Genomic DNA, 19,417 nt, shown 5'->3' with positions numbered 1-19,417 from the left:
TTAGTTTCCTAAAAGTTTACACTTTCCTAAAAGCTTACCCCAAAACTAAAGAATTCCCGAGTTGTGGAGCCAGAGGCTCCATTTTTTTTTACTTGAGAAGGCAAAAATATGTTGAGATAATGCTGTGTGTATTAACAGTATGACAACACAAGGACAGAGTTTGCACCTTACAAAACATTTTATTTACAACAGCTATAGAACAAAGCAGCTTCTACAACAGACATTTGGGATGGGGACAGAATTCATCAAAGGGGAGAAATAATTAGTTTTCAGGTTCCCACCCCACACACATTCTCATACAGTTGGATGAAGTGCTTTATGCATTGCAGTTTAGCATGTCCTAGCCTTTTCTGGACCCAAGTTCATTTTACATAAGCTAGATAGAGTCTGCCTTCAGCATCAGTACACTCTGATTGGATCTCATCATAGCTTCAGCGGGACCACTTTATTTCCACTAGTGGCAACAGGAATTAGCAGCTTCCTGTACTCCAGAGGCATGTACCGCTCTATCAACACATTTAAAGGCATCTTGTCTGTTATCAGCCCCTGCCTGGAGAGAAGAGGATATATGAGAAGAAACAGTGAAAAGTACAGTGTTGACATTAAGTCCGTATTTGTTCTTTCAGAACCAATGGTCTGTGTCCATAACTGCCAGTTTACTAGGAACATTTGCTGAGGGAGAAAGGAATTCTCAATCAGATTTGTTAATTCTGTCCAATGCTATTAGGAACTGCGACTGCAGGTTTTGGTTACCAAGAGGTCAGCTAGATTTCTGAATGGCAAGCCAACAATTCTAGGTGGCAATTGGTTGGGACATCTGCTGCCATGTTAGTCTGGAGACAAAGTTGGGGGGGTGTTACGTGAAAATCCCCTTTTCCCTTCCAAGTTGTAATTTTTTTATATCTGGTTATGTTATTTTGGATCATACAGACCAAGCAAGCAGGCCACTCCTCCCCCAGCACATGTTTCTAAGGGGCCATGGCCAAGCTACAAACACATGAATTACACAAACCCCCACTTCCTTGCAGAACCTAATCACTGTGTCTCCTGATTATGCAAAACAGGCATGCACCTACGGAGGAGGAAGTCTATTGTTCTTTTGTTGTAGCTTTAACACTCTTAAGCACCTTATACAAATTGCCTCCCTCCCCCAGAGTCAAGCTTTGCTGATAGCTGAGTTCTGGACCCTTCCACCTTTTCTTTACATACTCCAAGTGTTACTGAGCATGCCCACAGCTCTGGGATACTTCCGGTCATTCTAGATCAACTTCCAAGTCAAAGACAACTCTTATAAGAGAGAACTCAGAGCACATGCGGTCTCTCTCTCTGATTGCTCTCCTGCGAGAGTGGTCCTACATGGGACTCTTCCTCCAACTGCCCCCCCCCAGGACAGGTAAATATATCTGGCGTCTAAACTCCCTCCCCTCTTCCCTATCCCTCCCTTCTCCCCCATCTTTAGTCAGCAACTGGGTTTAGCAGATTAAGGAACCCCTAAATACTTCCCTACACCTTATCCATTTCTGATTCCTTTTCGGATGCACCCAAATACATAGCACATGCATTCACCATTAGCTAGGTACACCAGACAAGTACTAGTAATCTATACTTATCAATTCTCCATGTGTATTATGTTACCTTTGTGTGTTTTTGCAATAAAAATATAATCCTTTGATTGAAAGTTACCTTCCTCCCAGTCTCCTCATTAAGCTAGACAAGGGATCTCTTTGCTTAACGCTGTCTTGGTATCCAGCCTATGGTCCCAAAAGTTTCCAAAAGGCTAATATAAATAATTCCCCTAAACAAAGCAGCCTTTTTGGTAACAGGGGGAACAGGACCTATGTTGGTTCATGACAGTGCATAATTTTTGTTTTCAAATGTTTTACGAGGCCAGACAAACAGCAGCTCTATAGCTCTCACACACTGGGTGATTGTTTTCTTTTAAGGGGAATCTACATCCTTGGTGCATCCCACTGAGTGGCAAAACTTTGAGTGGTAAGTGCTCTTGAAGGGACCAGTAAGTTCTCCCCATCAACCCTTATTCAAAGAGCAGCATCAGATTTGTCCCTGCTGCATTTCATGTTTCAGTTCCCTATTGTGCTGCATGCCCTGCAAGATGCAGCTGCTGTATTGTGCACCAGAAACTGGAAAGGGTTCTTGCAATGCCCTGAAAACTTTATTTTGAAAAACTCCAATACCTTAGAGTTACAGGTTCTCCTCAAAAACATCAAGCAACCTAGAACAGTAAGCAATCCTAGGCCAGGAGAGCTGAAGGGGCAGGGTTAGAGAAACTGCCTGCTGGCTGGGAATTGGCTTTCAAGACACCATAGGAACATGCACTGCACCAGAGTTCAGATGCCCACACCCTGCTGATCACACACCCTGGGAGATTTGGTTTCAGAAATGCACACTTGGTAGAAGCTACGACATCCCTCCTACTTGATGTTGTGCCCTTAAAAGCAACGTTAACAGCCCTTACCGCCTCATGAGAAGCTCCAGATCAGCTGGCTCTGTAGTCTTCCTGCCAGCATGATGTGTATAGACCTCCAAGTCTTCACTAAGATGCTTAAAGTACAGGTTCACGCTAGAAAGATGGGATAGGAAATCAGCTGGACAGGCATCAGCTGTCCCTCACTCTAAAATGGACTGTGTTGCAAAGCCCCAAGAAGACTCAAGATGACCCAACTTCAAGGAATACCTGCTGGAGGTACGGTGTCAGGAGAATGCACCTCCACAGGTAAGAAAACAGAATCAAATGGCAATGACTGAAAGCGACAGCACAACATTTTTAGTGCTAGATAGGAGCATTTCCATTCTCCCAGTCCCTTCATCATTAATTGATATGAAAACTATCAGCCATCACTCACCACCTCTCCACAGCCTTGAAAGCATCCTTTGAAACTGGCATCCTTGCATAGTGGCTGAATATCTTTTTCACCAAACTACTGGGGAGCGATGGCTCACGTTTTTCTCTGCGTACTCTTTCAGTTTGCTTTGGAACCCGTTTAATCAGAGGCTGTTTCGAAGAAGATCTTCAAAAGGAAGAGAAACCTCTTTGGAGAAATCTAAAGAGCAACAGCAGATGCACCCCATGCAATTCCCATGGTGGAGAATGACTCACTTGCCTAGAGAAGCTTCACATCATTTTTTCTCCCATTAGAAGCAGCACCCTTGTTTCATGACACTGACAGTGTGACTGGCTTTCCGACAGATGTGTGTGTAGGGGAAAAGGTAACATGCAAGGCAGTCTTCAGCTGATTTTACACTTTACTAAGAGCCCCTGAAAGGCTAGATGTGGAGAAGTTTGCCAATTGCTTTACACAAATGCTAACCAGCTACTCTAGGCTATTTTGACAATCCATTAACCAAGTAGTTCATGAAGTCTGTGCAACAGCTTGACTGAGCCAAAAACAAGGCAGAGAAGGTGCATAGTTCTAATGTCTTCATAAGGCTCTGCCAGAAACTATTGTTTTAACAGATACTTGGCAGCTCCGCACTCACAGACCCAGCACCTGCCCTTTCAGGGCTGTTATAACATGAAGGACACAGAATCAGGGTAGTTCTAGAACAGCTTGGTCACAGCTAGTGTGGCCAGGGCACCTGATTTTCACTAATTAACTGCAATCAGCCAGACACCTAGGACTGGGGGCAGAGGAAACAACTCCCAGGCATAACTGAGCCCTGATTCTGCACAGTGGTTGGAAGCCAAGCAGTGCAGTCCATATTATACTGCAGGCAGGTGGCAAAGCAGAAGACTGCAGGCAATGATGCCAGCAACACTTAACAGCTGAGCTCTGAACTAAGCTTAATCCCCACTGCCACTCAACACTTACTTGGAGGCGGACACTTTCAGAGGGTGTGGAGTCGCCAGCAATGGGGAACACTGGAAGGCTCTAGTATGCACAAACGTTGGTGTCTTCTCAGTTGGCTCTGATGGGAGAAAGACATGCTGTGTGTCAGCTCCAAGAAGCATTAAGAATGAGGCAGCAGTGGTAAGTCATAGGAAGAGTGGCTTGAAGTGTTGGGGGGGACACCTCTTTTTCATGACCTGTCCACTATCACACAGGATTAGACTTTTAATGATTCACTAGCAACTGGTTTTTCAACACTGGGGAAAAAAACCAAGCCGAGAACTCCAAGCAGAAGCTTAGGAGTGTGGAAGGAGAAAGGAATAATTCAAGAATAAGAATTGTTTGGGGGAAAGGGTCACAATTTCAGGACTAGACTGTTTCCTTTCTGTTCTGAAAAAGACACCTGCAAGAATGGCAGTGCTAATGTTTGTGCTACCCTTAGTATCCACAATCCCATTTCCCAGCACCAGACAGGTTTCCTCACCATCATTCTCTGATTCAGTTTCAACCTCTGACAGCTCCTCAGCCTCAGGACCTATTTCAGCATTTGACACGTCTTCAGCTTCTCTCATTTCACCACCATAGCCAGCTTGTTCATCTACCATTTTCCGTGTTGACGGTCTCAGTAACTGCTCAGGCTCCTGTCTGCTTGGCGTTCCAGCTTCCGTCCTTTGGGAGATCTGCATAGCTACGTGTCAACCACAAATAATTGAAAGCTTTCTAGACACACATCTGCTGCTACTTTCACATATCTCCGAGTGTTCCATACTTCCTAGACTTCCACATCAACAGGAATGGCTGGAGACACTGCTGGCATTGGCAGAGAAGATACATGAAGGTAAACATGCACGCCTCTGTACTCCATCTTCATTAGTGGGGGGGGGGGGGGAACAAACAAGAGGCTACTCAGGGTACTGCAGTTTCACCCTGCTACCTTTGCCCAGTCCCACTTCAGTAGTGTGATTACACCAGATATGGCTGACACACTACAGTATGTCTGCATATTGTACAGATGTAATATCTCTGCAACCTTATGATCCAGAAATCTTTGAGGTGGTAGATAAGCGATGTAGGATGTACTACTTGTGAAGTAATCTTCAATGTAGGAAACACACAGAAATACCTTCAAGTGATTTCCCAAGTTCAAATTAGGGATGAAGAATCCCAGACCCATACATATAACCAAGTTCCCTTCACCTTTACCTAACCCTTGATATTCTAATACTGCTATTAATATGGTTGCCATTAAAACCTCTTTGATGAGCCAATAAATGATAGTAATAAATATGGCTCAACCCTGCTTCTCCCTGGCTTCAATCTCATCTCTGTGCAGTGTATTCATTATACATGAGGGTATCCAAGTGGCAGGGGCAGGCCCTAATTCAAGACTATTATTCTGGAATGTTCACACCAGCAGGAGAAAAGCAATGCTTTTGTTTCATTCTCAGAAGCAGGTTCAACGCCCCAAACTGATGGCAATTAGCAGGTATGCGTGGAGAGAAGTCACGCATGCCTCACATCACCTTTAATTTATTGATCAGTGTAAACCTGTCACATGACCCTCTCCCAAGAGAATTTCCATGGTGTGTGCTTACCCACTTTGCGAGGGGGAAGTTTCTCCTTAAGGTTGGCCTCTGATCCACCTTGGCTCACAGTAGCTGCAGCCATACTGCTGTCTAGCTCCTTGAGGATGTGTGTCACCATTTCTTTCACTGAGCGCTTGCTAGTCTTCTTATGCATCAAAGATGACAGGTTGCCAGGATGTACTTGTGGAAGTTTGACACCAGCTGGTGTGGATGTTCTTGCTGTGCCAATACCTAGATGGTCAGTTAAGTTGGACAGTTACAGATGTTCAAGGCAATGTGCTTTAGATAGGAAAGAGTAAACATCCCAAGAAAAAAAGAACATATAAAGCCCCACATATTCTCTGTGCAAGGGGAAAGAGGGAGAAGAGTGAATTTCCTTGCTAACTAAACTTGTCCCAGATGTGCTCCAGGAAATGCTGCAGGTTTTTCCATGAGAAACTGAATGTACTAGAAACAGAGAAGCTTCTTTTGTTGGGAATATTTGATGACAGGTTATAGAAAGACTTTGCAATTTTATTTTTATACATAACTGCAGCAAGGATATTGTAAACTAAATACTGGAAGGTCACAGAGGTACCCTCAGTTCAAGAATTGTGGGTAAAGGACTTAGCTGAAATGGATAAACTTATGATTTTTCTTCAAGTTGGTAAAGACTTTTATGGATAATTGGAAACTATTCCTGTGCATGAAGGGGAAGACTGGTTTAATGAATTATGGATTTGATGAGCAGATAATTGATAGAGATAAAATCTTTTGTTGAATATAAAATAAAAGAATTGACAAATAAATAATCGATGAGGAATAAAAAATTTGTTTGGACCAATTTAAGGAAGTATTTTAGAAATAAGTAAGAGACTGTTTAAGATATATGATCCTTAATGTGTATGTTGATTAATATTTTGTAGAAGAACAAAATAATTTAGACTCATAGGACTCCACACTTGCTATATAACTTTTAATGTATTTTTTTATTATTTGTTTGTTGTATGTTTTAGGGTGTGCAATTGTATTATTGTACGTTTAAGGTTTTGTGGATTTGTGTTTGTTAATTTGAGTTTTCCTAATAGTTGGACAGGAGGTCTGGTCTAGAGGGTAGAGTTGCTGTTAAGCTCAAAGATAACATCTGAAGGTTGCCAGTTCGAGATCACTGGAAGCTTCTGTGATCGGCAAGACCTTGAGAAGCAGCTGACAAGCTGAGCTGATGTTCAGTGTGAACTAAGAAGTCATCTTGGCTGCTCCTTTAATGGAACTGTTCGTCAGCCAACATGGGAGGCAACTGTGGCCAGAAGTGATACCAGACTGTTGAAAGATCTACCTTTCACGAACCAAACAACATTCCAGATTGAACTTCTCTGTTTATTGTAAAAAAAACAAAACCCTCAGGGGTTTAGAGAAAGCTGCTTATGTGAACCGCCTTGTATTGAAATCAAAGGAGTATTCCAATGACCAAGAAAGGCAGTATATAGATACTGGTTAATTAATTAATTAATGGAAAGGGGGAACAGAAACAAAGAAGCTTCCAAACCAGCAAGTCAAGGACAAAGGAAAATGGTTAAAGCAAATTCTTGGCATGAAAGGATTCAGGGTTGCACTTTTCTGTTTTACTACAGGTTACTTACCACTGACCAGATACTCTCCAGAACTCAAAAATGGTTCCATATCGCTATTTTCATGCAGGCTCTCTCGCTGTTGACTCTCAGGAGACATAGCCGTCGTCTGAGACCCAGTGTCCATCCTGTCAGCATCTTCAGTGCCTGGTGTTGCCTCCTTTAGATTACTGCACTTCAGTCCACCCTTAGCACCCTGCAAGCCTTCTTGCTGCTCTTCCCTTGAATGAGCAGCCCTTTCCTCAGGTGCAGTTTCTGTCCCATCAGCACACCCAACCTCTGCTGTCAAGTTCTCTTTTTGGCCAGTCTGCGTCACTCCATTAACATCCATGTCAAACTCTGCATCTTGCAGAGGTGTCTGAATGAAGGGCAACAGGCTTTGTTGTGTCTGTGAAGACTTTCTTATTGAGGTTGGTCGAGAACGTAAAACAGAATGCCCTGATCCACCCTGCCCACTGAGCTGAGGCTGAGCAAAGAGCTCTGTAGCAGTCAAGTCAGTCTCTGTGTCATTCGATAACAGAGTTGTAGCTTGCAAGTTCACAAGATGGCACTGTGCTGTTGGAACAATTGCAAAAGGAGATCACCCTCTGAATGAAGATACCTTCTCAACTTCTGCCCCACATGCCCACACCACAGCAAAAACTTCCATGCTTCTGCCTTTAGAAACCTGGGAATACTCTACCCCGTATCACCTATCCTCATAGGCTGCTACTCAAATAGACCCATATGCTCCAGGCCAAGAAATAACCCACACCAACTTACAGCCTTTTATCTGTAGCAAGTTTTGTTCAATGCCTCCTTCAAATGCCTTCACATCAACACCTCTGTAATTCTTTGGCCTACGGATCAAGCCTCTTTTTCCAGCATTTTCCAGGGGTTCTGGGGTTGCAAAGGAGATCTGAAGAGACCTAAAGACAGAACAGGTCACACAAATTAGATCCACTATTTATCTAGCACTGGATTAATTCACCATTTCTGTAGGTGAGCATTATGTATTTGCATTTATATCCTGCCTTTCATTTTGGTCAATCCCAAGGTGGTCAACAACATTAACACAAGTTATGTTGTGTTTGTATGAAATCATACAAATATGAAAAAACAACAAACATGGATCAAGAACAAACCATGCTCCCGCAGCAAACACCAGCCATTTCTTCTGTCAGAGTCCAAGTATTGCCTGTGTAAAGATATATGACCAGGATAAGGGAGATGGGAGAGTAGTAAGTTTTTCTTTTAGGATTGGGGCCCTTTCCTTGTGTAGTGGTTTGCTGTTTTGGGAGGTGATTGATACCAGCTGAAGCCTTGGTTGAGTCATGGGTGGAGATAAGCTTTCAGAAGAAAAGGAGAGGTATAAAAGGGTGGGCCTGTGAGTTAGTGGTCTGTTTTTCTGTTTGCCCTTTTGTTTTCCTGCTATTCTCTGGACTTCTGAAGTGACAAGGATTGCAGATTTGGCTGATTTTGACCTGGGACTCTGCAGTATCCTTGCAAGAAGGAATTAGTTTTAAGAAATTTCTTTTATTGGCTCTGTGCCTGTTTCAATGTTCTGCTATTGGAAAACTTTTTCTTCTCTGCAGAATTACGTATTTGGAGAATAATTTTTTTAAATTGACTTGGAGTGGAGTATATTGCTGGGACTCTCAGGGATATGCTCAGCTTGTACTGGTAGCCTAGCATATACTTGGTTATAAAGATCCTTGGGTGTGGCTACCATTGCAGCCTGACAAAACAAATGGGTCTTCAGTATTCTCTTAAAGGGACAGAAAGAACATCTCCACTGGGAGCAAGTTCCACATCTGGGAGGCATCCACATGAAAAGGCTCTGTCTTGCATGAATGCTAACCTAGTCTCATCAGCGACAGCTTGGGTTATATCTGCCATGTGTCAAAGGTTATATCTGGGTTATATCTGCCATCTGCCATATACAAATGGGTTATATCTGCCATGTGTCAAATGCTGTAAACAGGAAGATTCTACTTGTCCTGATTAGGCTGCAGGTTGAGCAGCCTAATTGATATTATTTTGATTTGATCACCAAATCAAAAGTAGAGTGGGAAAGAAGAGGGATAAACTTTTACTTGCACCCACAACATGGAATGACACAATATTACTGAATCAAGAGCAGGAATTTTTAGATAGCCTGGATATTCACACAGAGTGAATGTCGTGGTGCATCGTGTAATGAAGTACTTCCAAAGCTGCTCTTACCACTAGTAATGTCACAATACCCTGGATGCTGAAGACAGCAAGAATGGATCATACAGTCATCGTTTTGACCCATGTTGAATAGTAAGAAGAAGAATCAGAAGGTTACCATCATTACAAAGAGACACCTGGGTCAAGTCTTACCTTGTCAGAGATGTATTGCCCAACAATGATGCAGCTGAAAAGAAGGTTGAGGTACATATTAGCTAGCTATGCCAATGAAATGTGCATGTTTTAAATCTTGCAAATTTAAATGAACTAAACTATATCTTCCAACTGGAAGTCCAGTTGCATAACACTTGGAAGCAAAAAGCCAGGAAGGGGAGGGAGAAATCTACATCTATGTTACTCTTTAACATGCATTGAGAGACTATTTCATTTTTATTCTAATATACAGAGGAGCACACGGTGGACTGCATGTGGTTCCCAGGCAGTCCCCCCCCCCACCCTGCAGAGAGAGATTGGTTTAGATTCAGCAATACAACTGGGTCATGTGCCTTTCAACCATTTTCTGCACATTATGAATTCCCTAACAAAATGTTGCAGGGTATTCCCAGCCCCTGACAAGCTGCTGCTGCTCAGGTTTAATCAAGCCTAAAATGACTCCTGACAGCACTGTTTGGAGCTTGCCAAGGATATTTCAACCCTCTTCCCATCCTTCTGAAACCTGCATGCATGGGTGGCAGGGGAACTTCTTAATTTCACGGCATGCATCTGCTGGAAGATTACCCTTGTTCTATGTTATTTACACCACTTTGGGCATCAGAAAAGTGGAATAAAAATTCTTTAAATAAATAAATAAATTTACCTAGCCCTGAGTTAGACCCCAGTCGCTGATTGGGTAAATGTTACTTGTAAGGCCTAGTGTGTACTAAGCTTCTGATTGGTTGACCTTCCTGTTGCTATCTTAGGAAAGCAGAAGGGAAAAGGACCTGATTGAAAACAGCACTCTTCAGGTCCTCTTGAGTCTAGTCTTTAGTGCTGGTGCAAAGGGCTAGCTTGCTGTGTGCAAAACCACAGGGACCGGGTGCAAACTTGGCTATAAAAGGAGGCTGCACACAGCGCTCAGGATTCTCTGGGTCAGTGAGCTTTTACTGTCAATGTCTTTACCTACTTGCTTATCAATGTGTATTGCTTGTTGATCTGTATTATGTATGATCTTCCAGTCTGTACTTTTAGGAGACTATAAGGAGCCCAAGCTAGCCAGCTCCCCCCCTTCACTCTCTCCACCTTCCTCTCTCAGCTCACACCTTCAACATTCTGCAGCTCAACTGCCAACTGGGCACTTTTAGGGGGAGAACAAGTGTCTTTACACAACCCACCACAGTATCATTCTAGTGGCTCTTTGCTAGTGTTTTTTTTCTAATTTTTTTTGTTAAGATTATGAGTGCTTTTGGGCCAGGGAATCATTTAATTATGCAAACCACTTTGTGAATTTTTTTTGTTGAAAAGTGGCATATAAATACTAAAAAACTGCTTTCAACTGCCAATTTAATTGAGACTAAAAGTTTGGCGGGCTTCTAATTCCTTTAGAATCTTTAACAGCATAATCCTATGCATGTCTACTCAGAAGTAAGCACCACTGGTTATCCTAAGTGCCAGAGGCTGGTCCCAGCCACCCCTCCTGGGCCTGGTCAGCCCACCACCCACCCCAGAAATGGGTACAGACACCCAGTGGATAATCAGCTAGAACATTTATTAAACAATCAGGAGGGGGAAAGGGGTGCATAGAAGTAGGCAAAAGATCAAAGGTACAGGATTCACCGAAGAAAAGTACAAAAAGGTAAGTATCCTTCCTTCCCCCACTTGTCTACTCTAATGGCCAGTACCACCTTTCCTATTCTCTAAAAGCAGATGATAGAATAACCTCCTTGGACCGCAAGGTCTCACAACAGCTTGCTAAACACAGAAGAATCCCAGCAGAAGAGCTAATGGTGAAAAGGTCCTGATCTGAGGGAACAGACTGCTTTTTTAGAACTCCCCCAGATGTTTCGAGAAGCCTGCCCATACAAGGAGAGGCCTTCAGTGCTGGACCTAGCAACATAAGAGTTCACTCTAGTCTGAGGTCCCAGCAACAGTTTTTCCCATCTTTTTCTTTACCCTGGCCCTCTGCAATCTTGTGGGGAGGTTAAACAGGGGAGTAGGGAAGAACTCAGAGGTAAAAGTGGAGTAAAACATTCAAACTGCCTTAGACTATTCCCTGAGGAGAATGCAAGAGCTTCCCATAGAAAACAAGAAGTCAATTTTAGCATAGCTGTCACTGGGCAGCACCCCACCCACACCCCTAATTGCAAAAGCTAGGAGCAGTTCTTCTCTTTGGTGTTCAATGTGAACCCAGAGGTTCCATCTCCAGACAATGAGAAGTTACTCCAGTGTTTTTCTATCTCTGTACCCTCAACATTCTGTAGCTCCTGAAAATCAACAGAGACTTTAAACAAAAACAATTTCTTTAATTGACAAACATACTGTATACTTTTGTATATCCAAGGAGTCCAACCACCTTATTTTAGGGTAGCTTGTTCCACTTCTAAACTGATAGGCACTTGATCATCCTAAACCAATATCAGAGGGAACAATTTCTGTAATTATCTCCAAGCATAGTTAATTTCAGCTACTAGCTTCACAGTAGTCTTTCACCACAATTTCAGTGGTGAGGCATGCAGTACCAAAGTTACTAATGAAGACTGAACATTGTAGGCTCTTATTGCCTCAAACAATCATCCTGACTCCACACTGAGGAACTATCACTGTTGCAGGCTCCATTCTCTGTGGCAGGGATGAAAGAAAAAGACTCCTTTTACCAGCAACTTCCACTTTCATTCCTGCTTGGGCACCCTGGGCAAGTGTGAAATTGCCTCATTTCACACAAAGCAACATGCAACTCTCTTATTCCCTACCTGACTGAATCAGTTGGAACAAATGATGCAGGAAAAACAAAGGCTACCTTCCAGGCTACCTCAGAAAAAACAACACAATCAAGCTTTTGTACATTCCAATTCCTCTGTTGCTTGCTGCTAAATAATCTTCAACAACGTATGTTAGCACATTCCAACAACTTTAGCTTCCCTAGATTAGATTAGTTGTGCAGTCCTACATTTATTAGTAGCTAAAATGGTTAGCTGGGACAATCGGTTGTCTTTTATTTGGTTCTCTTAAAATTGCAACCTGCCCTAAGTTCTTGGGATAGAAAGGAGCATAAAACACTTAGAGCAGTGGTATTCAAACTCTGAGGGAGCTTTACTCCCTCAGTAAGTTTTTGTGGGGGTGGGGCTGGGGAAGCAACGTAATCCCCAAGATCACGCTGTTAAGGGGGGCGGTGATTGTGACACTTTCAGAAGGCAGGGCTGCAGCAGGCTGCAGGAGGTGCGGGGCTCCCCAAGGGTTGGAACTTTCACTGAAAGTGGGTGCAAAGCGCCTCCTGCAAAACGGAAATGCTTTGCACCCGCTTTCAGGTGCGGGTGCACCTGAAAGCTTTCAGGTCCGCTTTCAGGTCCGCTTTCAGGTCCTGAAAAGCTTTCAGGACCGCTTTCAGGTCCGCTTTCACCCAAACAGATGCGATCCGGGGGATCGCTTCCCTACCTCTCCCCTTCCCCACCCCTTAAAGGGACAGGGGAACCTTTACACGAACTGGTAGGTCGCAACCCACCAGTTTGAGAACCACTGACTTAGAGTGCAATCCAGAATGCTTAACTGGATGACAAGTCCCTTGTGTAAGCCCCCTTACTCCAAGTTGCACCAGGTCCACCTCCAACCCTGCACTGGATACAGCACAGGCTAGCTGGCCTGCCCATTCCAGCACAGGTTAGGATTGAACTGTCATTATTCTGAAGCAGTCTGCAAAGGAAACTAAGCACTCATAAAACCCTCATGGTTCACCATATCTTCAACCACTGACTGCTGATGCAACCGTTCTTGGCATGGCAGCTTCAACTTGCAGAGTCAGAAAGCTCTCACTTACCTGTGTTGGTGGTAAGCTGCTTATCCAGAACTCTCTCAAACTCAGAAAGCCGGGCCTTCTTTTTGGTTCTAGCATTGAGATACGTAGCTCGAGATGTATATTTGGGAGCAGGGGCAGACAAGCTTAGTTCCAGACTGCTAAAGATGACAAGACAAGTTTTCTGTGTAGGTCAATACTATATTAAGAATATTTATATACCACTTTTCAACAAAAAATGTTATTGAAATAGGTTTGCATAATAAAGGAACGAGAAGATTATTCCCTGATCCAAAGTGGTTCGCAATCTGAAAAGAGCAAGGAAGACACCTGCAAATGGCCACTGGAAGAGATGCTATGCTGGGATGAATAGAGACAGTTGCTCTCCACTGCTAAATACAGGAGAACTACCAATTAGAACTGGGCCATTTTGCCCAGTTTGCAGAGAGGGTTAATGAAAACTGCTACAGAATTTACTTTTGCTCAAGTATCATGAAACTGCACTACTTACAGTTCTTAGGACCCAACCCAATGGCCTGAAAAGGTACAAGTCAATGACAAAAAGGCCTCACCTACATTTTTATCATGTCTATTTTTATATTATAAAAATACTTTTCAGCTAGGCACATAATTTCAGAGCTAATGGCCCAGTTTCCATATAGTTTGTCAGGGATATACAGAAATGATAACATCACACTCTTTGCTTATATATAAACTTATTTCTGCAAGTTTCTGATCTTAGCAGAAACTCAGTATATCTGTTTGTTTTGTCTAGGATCCAAGACAGATATACAGGGGGCCTACATTATCCACAGATTTCAGTTATCCACAGGTGCTGAATGCCCTCCACAGCCCTTTGAGCCCGACTGCAGCACAGCTCTGGTTGGGACTGGAAGGTTTTCTGAAGCCCACAAAGGCCATGTGCAACTACCTGCTGTTGCTGCGGGCCTCAAAATGCCCCCCAAAGCGAAAAAATGCTTTTTTTTGTTTGGTTGTGAGGGCTGCAGAGGCCGCAGGTGGCTTCTGCAGGCCTCAGACACCCTCTGGGCCTGACTGGAGCTCTGATCGGGTTCAGAGGGTGGGGGTCCCAAAAACCACATGTTTCAATACAGATAGTTTTCCATATCCATATGCTCTTATGGGAACGGAACCCCCATGGATAATGGGACCCCCTGTAATCACATTAGGTCAAGATGAGTTGAAATCTTCAGAAAATTTTAATCTTCTGCCCCCTTGAACAAGGAAACTAGAATTTCTGCTATCTTATACCAGGGTTGGTCAAACTGCAGTCTGAGGCTGGATCTGGCATTTGTTGCTGATCCACCTGCCTGGTGAGTGGACCTTTTGGCACCGCACGATGTCCTTCGTGATCAGAGGACAGAGACACTCTGGACAGTTGCCTGGAAGTCCTGTTGCATGTCCTCCTGGGACCCCGAGCAGATGACACACTTGCCCAAAGCATCCCTCCCGATCAAGGAGGACACTGCATGGCACCCTGGGTAGAACAAAGCGGTCCGAACAGGTACCACTTTTTTTGTAATGTAGTGGCTGCTAATTTGGGTGCTGCTGTCCTATATGAAAGGCAGGAGTTTAACAGCATGTTTCCACTCAGAAGGAACTTCACCCCTTTCAAAGGCTCACAGCAAAAATAGCTCAGGACTGCAGTCTTAACCATATTTCATACGAGCATGCAAAAGCCACCAACCTGTGAGGAGCAATCCCTGAAGGCAAATCGAGCACAGTCTCCAACGGTTTGGGAGAATCAGGTTTTTCAGGAACAAGAGGGGAAACTATTGGCTCTGTTGAAAGACACATGATCAGTACTATTTTTATAAGATCATGAAGAATAAGGGAAAAAACCAGCAAGATGTTGAGTTGGATAGATAATCCCACTTTATAAAGCAGAGAATAATTACTATTAAAGAGAAAAGCATATTTATTTCTAAAAGTCGTACTCTGCATTTTAGCTGAGTAGATGAAAGGTGTCCAAGGCAGCTTCCAAAAGATCAGACCCATACAAAAGAGTATCCAACAGTCCTTATCCTGTGAACCAGTAGTAGAACATTCTTCCTCTCACTCCTGTAGTCTCAGGGCAACTGGCAATTGGAACAGAGTCCTTCGGGGTAGTGCAAGGGGAGCTCCCTGCAGCAGCTCATTCTGCAGTTGATGATGGAGGGCAGGCCAATTATCCCACTGAAATAAGGCTCCAAGTGAATTGTTTCCATCAGCAAAAGCCACTTACTCTGCACCATGCTCCCACAGCCAAAGTCTACTCCTAAACATTCAAGCACTGAGAATTTTAAAACTGCTCTGTTTAATAAAGGTCTATAGACACACTTTGGTTTCTAAACATGACAAATGCAGGAGAAACAAAAACTACTGGAGTAATCCCTGAGAGAGAGAAGCACTGCCAGCTTCCCAAAGATATGCTCAAAGACTAAAAGAAGATGAGACAAATTCCAAAGATTAGACTTTACAGAAAGTCTACAGACTTTACAGAAAAATAAGAACATGTTTCGGCATCCTTTAGCGTTACAGAACTCCTTTGAGCAGGCATCCACAAATATATTTGCCATGAGCATGTGATGTGTGAAAGCCCACCCCCCAACTCTGGAGATAGAACATCTCTCTCACATCTTGCTGGGTTTGGAGCTGGCAGGCTTTTGCTCTAAAGCTCAGCAAGACAGAAGAAACTCCCTACACCCCCAAGTTCTCAGGCACACACAGAAGAAGTGGAGGGAAGTGTCAGTGGCAACCATACATAATGTTAATAAGCCAAAACAACATTTGTGGATCTAGACTAGAAGCTTTGCATCACTGATCTCCAAGTAGCAAGACAAGAAAAGGACCTCTGGGCAATTAGAAAGGATGCACACACATCCTTGGACAAAAGGATCCTTGGAGAGAAGTTGGACAAAAAAATGCTATGCGTTAGTTGAATGTGCAGGAGTACTGCAGCACTTAGAGATGCAAAATAGCAGGAAGTACCAACTCTTATCTTCAAAGAACCCAATAAGTATCTTGAGATAACTCATATGACTGGGACCAAACATGCCTAGCAAGCAGGAGTAGGAAAATGACAACTGTGGAGTAACATTTTCCTCAAATTCAAGCACACAGAATGTTGCAACACATGACCAATGCTCAAGATAACTTAAAAGTGGAGCTATTGCCCCAGAGAGCTTTAGCTACCCTATGGTACTCAGGGTTATCGCAGAACAGTGAAGCATAGTGATTTTTGCACTTTTTCAGTGTCATCTTATGTGCATAAAGTTTCTAAAGTGCATTAATAATTGCCAGTAGAGAATCAGCAGACAATAGTTTTTCTTGATTAAACAGTGTAAAAAGTTGAGATGATGCATTTTGATTTTAATGGAAAAGTTATCAGTACGCACAGGCAACTTGCTTAAGGCGTCATACTGCATGCCCTCCCTTCATTCCCATTCCACTGACCTGCACTGGCAGAGGGCTATCTGTACGTATATCCATGTGCTGAAAAGGAGCACACACACAATTTGACTTGAATGATAAAACTTAATTTCAAGTGTAAGAAGCTAGTCCAGTCTATTCTCCCAATTTTATTTTCTGTTTTAAATAACTTCCAGAAAGCTGAGCACATATTTTAAAGGTGATCAGATACATCCACTGTATACTACCATTTTGGGGTACAATAGTTATGCACATGATGCAGACAGTGAACCCTCTTCCTGTTTCAATCAGAACTCTACACCCTTCCTCTAAACCCCCCCCCCAGCACAGAGATATTTCCATCTCCTACTTACGAGTCTGCAGGACCTTCCTGAATACAGTTCGAGGTGTTGCCAAATTTGTGACTGTAGAGGGAGTCCGGCAGGCCGCAGATCTAAAAGGTGTGCCCTGGAGAAATAAGCCATTCCAGACACTGAAGCCAAATATGGGTTACACACACCCAGAAAAATACCTATTACCGGAAAAATAACTCCTCCTTCGCGAGGAACTCTGGTAAGTCACAGACAACCCGTGCGGTCATTTAGTTCGGATTCTGAGCATTTTTAGTACAATACATTAAAACATTGTTTTATATTTTGATTAATCAATTAGAACTGTTAAAACATACCTAGCGAGCAATTATGACAACTACAGTCAGCATATTAGCAGCACAGGTCACTACTTAACGTTTGTTATTCTACTATTTTCAAGGTGTCTTCCTCTGATGATCAAACACACCTTGAAAGCAGCAGATTCAAGCCTGAATTCAAGCAGATTCAAGTAGGGAGACCGCGTCTGAAGGCGGAAAGAGAAGGGCAGACTTGCACGGAAGACATTCCAAAGTTTGGCAACCACTCAAAAGGTCTGTTTTCTGTGTCTTTAACGAAGCAAGACCTGAACCTGTCACCAAAGCAGCCTCCCGGCCTCCGCTGCAGTCTCGCCTCGAGCTCTGGAGCTGCTCTGGGATCACTGACAGTCGCTGGGGAGGATTCACACGTTTCTCAGTTTTCACGCACTTCTTCCGGGCGACGTCCCGACCCGGCTCGAGAAACACCGTCTCGTGCATTGAAAGGAGCTGCGGGGTTCGGGCACTCGCTCCCACGCAGAAGACTGAGCGCGGGCGCGGGCTCGTCCTCCTCGCTGTGGAGTCCTGGGGGGCGGGGCTGGCTGTGCCCTCCAGGCTCCCACTGCTGCCCCAGGCCCTGCTCAGCCTCCCAGCCTCCTTCTGAACTGCAGAATGCAGTCAGGCGGGAGGGTCCATTACGGGCGGCGGGGGGAAGAGGCGGCCATCCGACAGGAGACTCCAAAGAAGCTCCCTCTCCCTCAGGCCACTTGGTGCAGTCCAGCCTACTCGCTTAACGGGCCCGCCCGCCCCCGCTCTACCTGCTTGCTCGCCAACCGCAGCGACCGCCGCCGTTGCCGCGGCGCGTCCAGCTCCCTGGCCAGGCTCCTACGGACAGCCATTGCCCTTCCGCGCCCGCTTCTCGGCCCGCCCGCTGACGCTGCGACCTCACGCCGTAACGGCCGCAAGCACCAAACGCTCCCTCAGCCTCCCGCTCAGAGATTCAAGCCTCAGCTGAGAAACGCTCGCGAGAGCTCGCAGTGGCCGCTGGGAGGTGTAGTCCTCGCGGTGGCTGTCGGGCAACGCAGTTCGTTTTTAACACATAGTGAGCATCCATAGCTCAAGTCTGAAGAAACCTGCACATATATTTATACATACATACATGTGTATAATAAATACACACACATACACACATATAAATATATTTACATATTTTTATACACATATAAATATATTTATTATATGCATTTATATACAAATATGTGTTCATTTATAAGCTCGTGTTGTTGGCAACGTTCGGTCTCGAAAGACTATGGTATCACGCTCTGAATGGTGGTTCTGGAACAGCGTCTAGTGTGGCTGAAAAGGCCGATTCGGGAGTGACAGTCCCTTCCACACCGGGAGCAAGTGTAGTGTGTCCCTGGTCTGTCTCCCTGGCTATGGGCCTTCCTTCTTTGCCTCTTTGCCTCAGTCTGTTGGCCAAGTGTCTCCTCAAACTGGGAAAGGCCATGCTGCACAGCCTGCCTCCAAGCGGGTCGCTCAGAGGCCAGGGTTTCCCACGTATACGCACATATAATTATACATATATGCACATATATAAGTATATATATGCAAATATATTTACTTATACATACATACATATATACGTATATAATAAATGCACACATATACTTATACATACATATATATGTATATAATAAATGCATACATATATGTATATATACATATACTCTGAAGTCTGCCGCAGGCGAGGTCATCCAGGATTGGGCGCAGCAGATGGAATGCTGGGTGCAGCACTTCTCTGAGCTATATTCCAGAAAAAATGCAGTCACCAAAGAAGCGCTGAACAACATTGAGTGCCTGCCTGTGCTGGAGGAGCTTGACAGTGAACCAACCCTAGAAGAACTTCACGTGGCCCTGGACTCCCTTGCCTTTGGCAAGGCACCTGGAAAAGACAGCATCCCTGCTGAAGTCCTAAAGTGCTGCAAAGAGATCATCGTCACTGAGCTGCATGAAATCCTCTGTCTCTGCTGGAGAGAAGGTGGAGTACCTCAAGACATGAGGGATGCAAACTTCATCACGCTGTACAAAAACAAAGGCGACAGGGGTGACTGCAACAACTACCGCGGCATCTCTCTCCTTAGCGTTGTAGGAAAGTTGTTTGCCCGAGTTGCACTAAATACTCTCCAGGTACTTGCAGAGAGCGTCTA

The 19,417-nt window shown here is 44.2% G+C and overlaps 1 protein-coding gene across 1 annotated transcript; it reads right to left on the bottom strand.

Moving 5' to 3' along the window:
• Positions 1-168: 168 nt before the first annotated feature.
• Positions 169-18,125, bottom strand: CENPT (centromere protein T). The gene is made up of 13 exons (XM_066637830.1): positions 18,029-18,125; positions 16,960-17,053; positions 14,883-14,976; positions 13,202-13,338; positions 9,388-9,421; positions 7,804-7,949; positions 7,054-7,596; positions 5,444-5,665; positions 4,333-4,536; positions 3,831-3,927; positions 2,865-3,029; positions 2,477-2,581; positions 169-550 (listed from the first exon to the last, which is right to left on the bottom strand). Exons 1-13 carry the CDS (start codon positions 18,107-18,109, stop codon positions 424-426), a joined length of 2,049 nt encoding a protein of 682 aa, XP_066493927.1. The 5' UTR covers positions 18,110-18,125; the 3' UTR covers positions 169-423.
• Positions 18,126-19,417: the final 1,292 nt, after the last annotated feature.

The sequence above is a fragment of the Tiliqua scincoides genome, chromosome 9 (genome assembly GCF_035046505.1).
Source record: "Tiliqua scincoides isolate rTilSci1 chromosome 9, rTilSci1.hap2, whole genome shotgun sequence".
Classification (NCBI taxonomy): domain Eukaryota; kingdom Metazoa; phylum Chordata; class Lepidosauria; order Squamata; family Scincidae; genus Tiliqua; species Tiliqua scincoides.
This window is presented reverse-complemented; position numbering and strand designations above follow the sequence as displayed.

Excerpts from the sequence above, each read along its gene's own strand:
- CENPT (XM_066637830.1), bottom strand. The coding sequence starts at position 18,109 with ATGGCTGTCCGTAGGAGCCTGGCCAGGGAGCTGGACGCGCCGCGGCAA. Across the intron at positions 14,977-16,959 it reads CAGGAAGGTCCTGCAGACTC|AGCCAATAGTTTCCCCTCTT; the intron begins GTAAGTAGGAGA and ends GTCTTTCAACAG. Across the intron at positions 5,666-7,053 it reads TGGAGAGTATCTGGTCAGTG|GTATTGGCACAGCAAGAACA; the intron begins GTAAGTAACCTG and ends CTGACCATCTAG.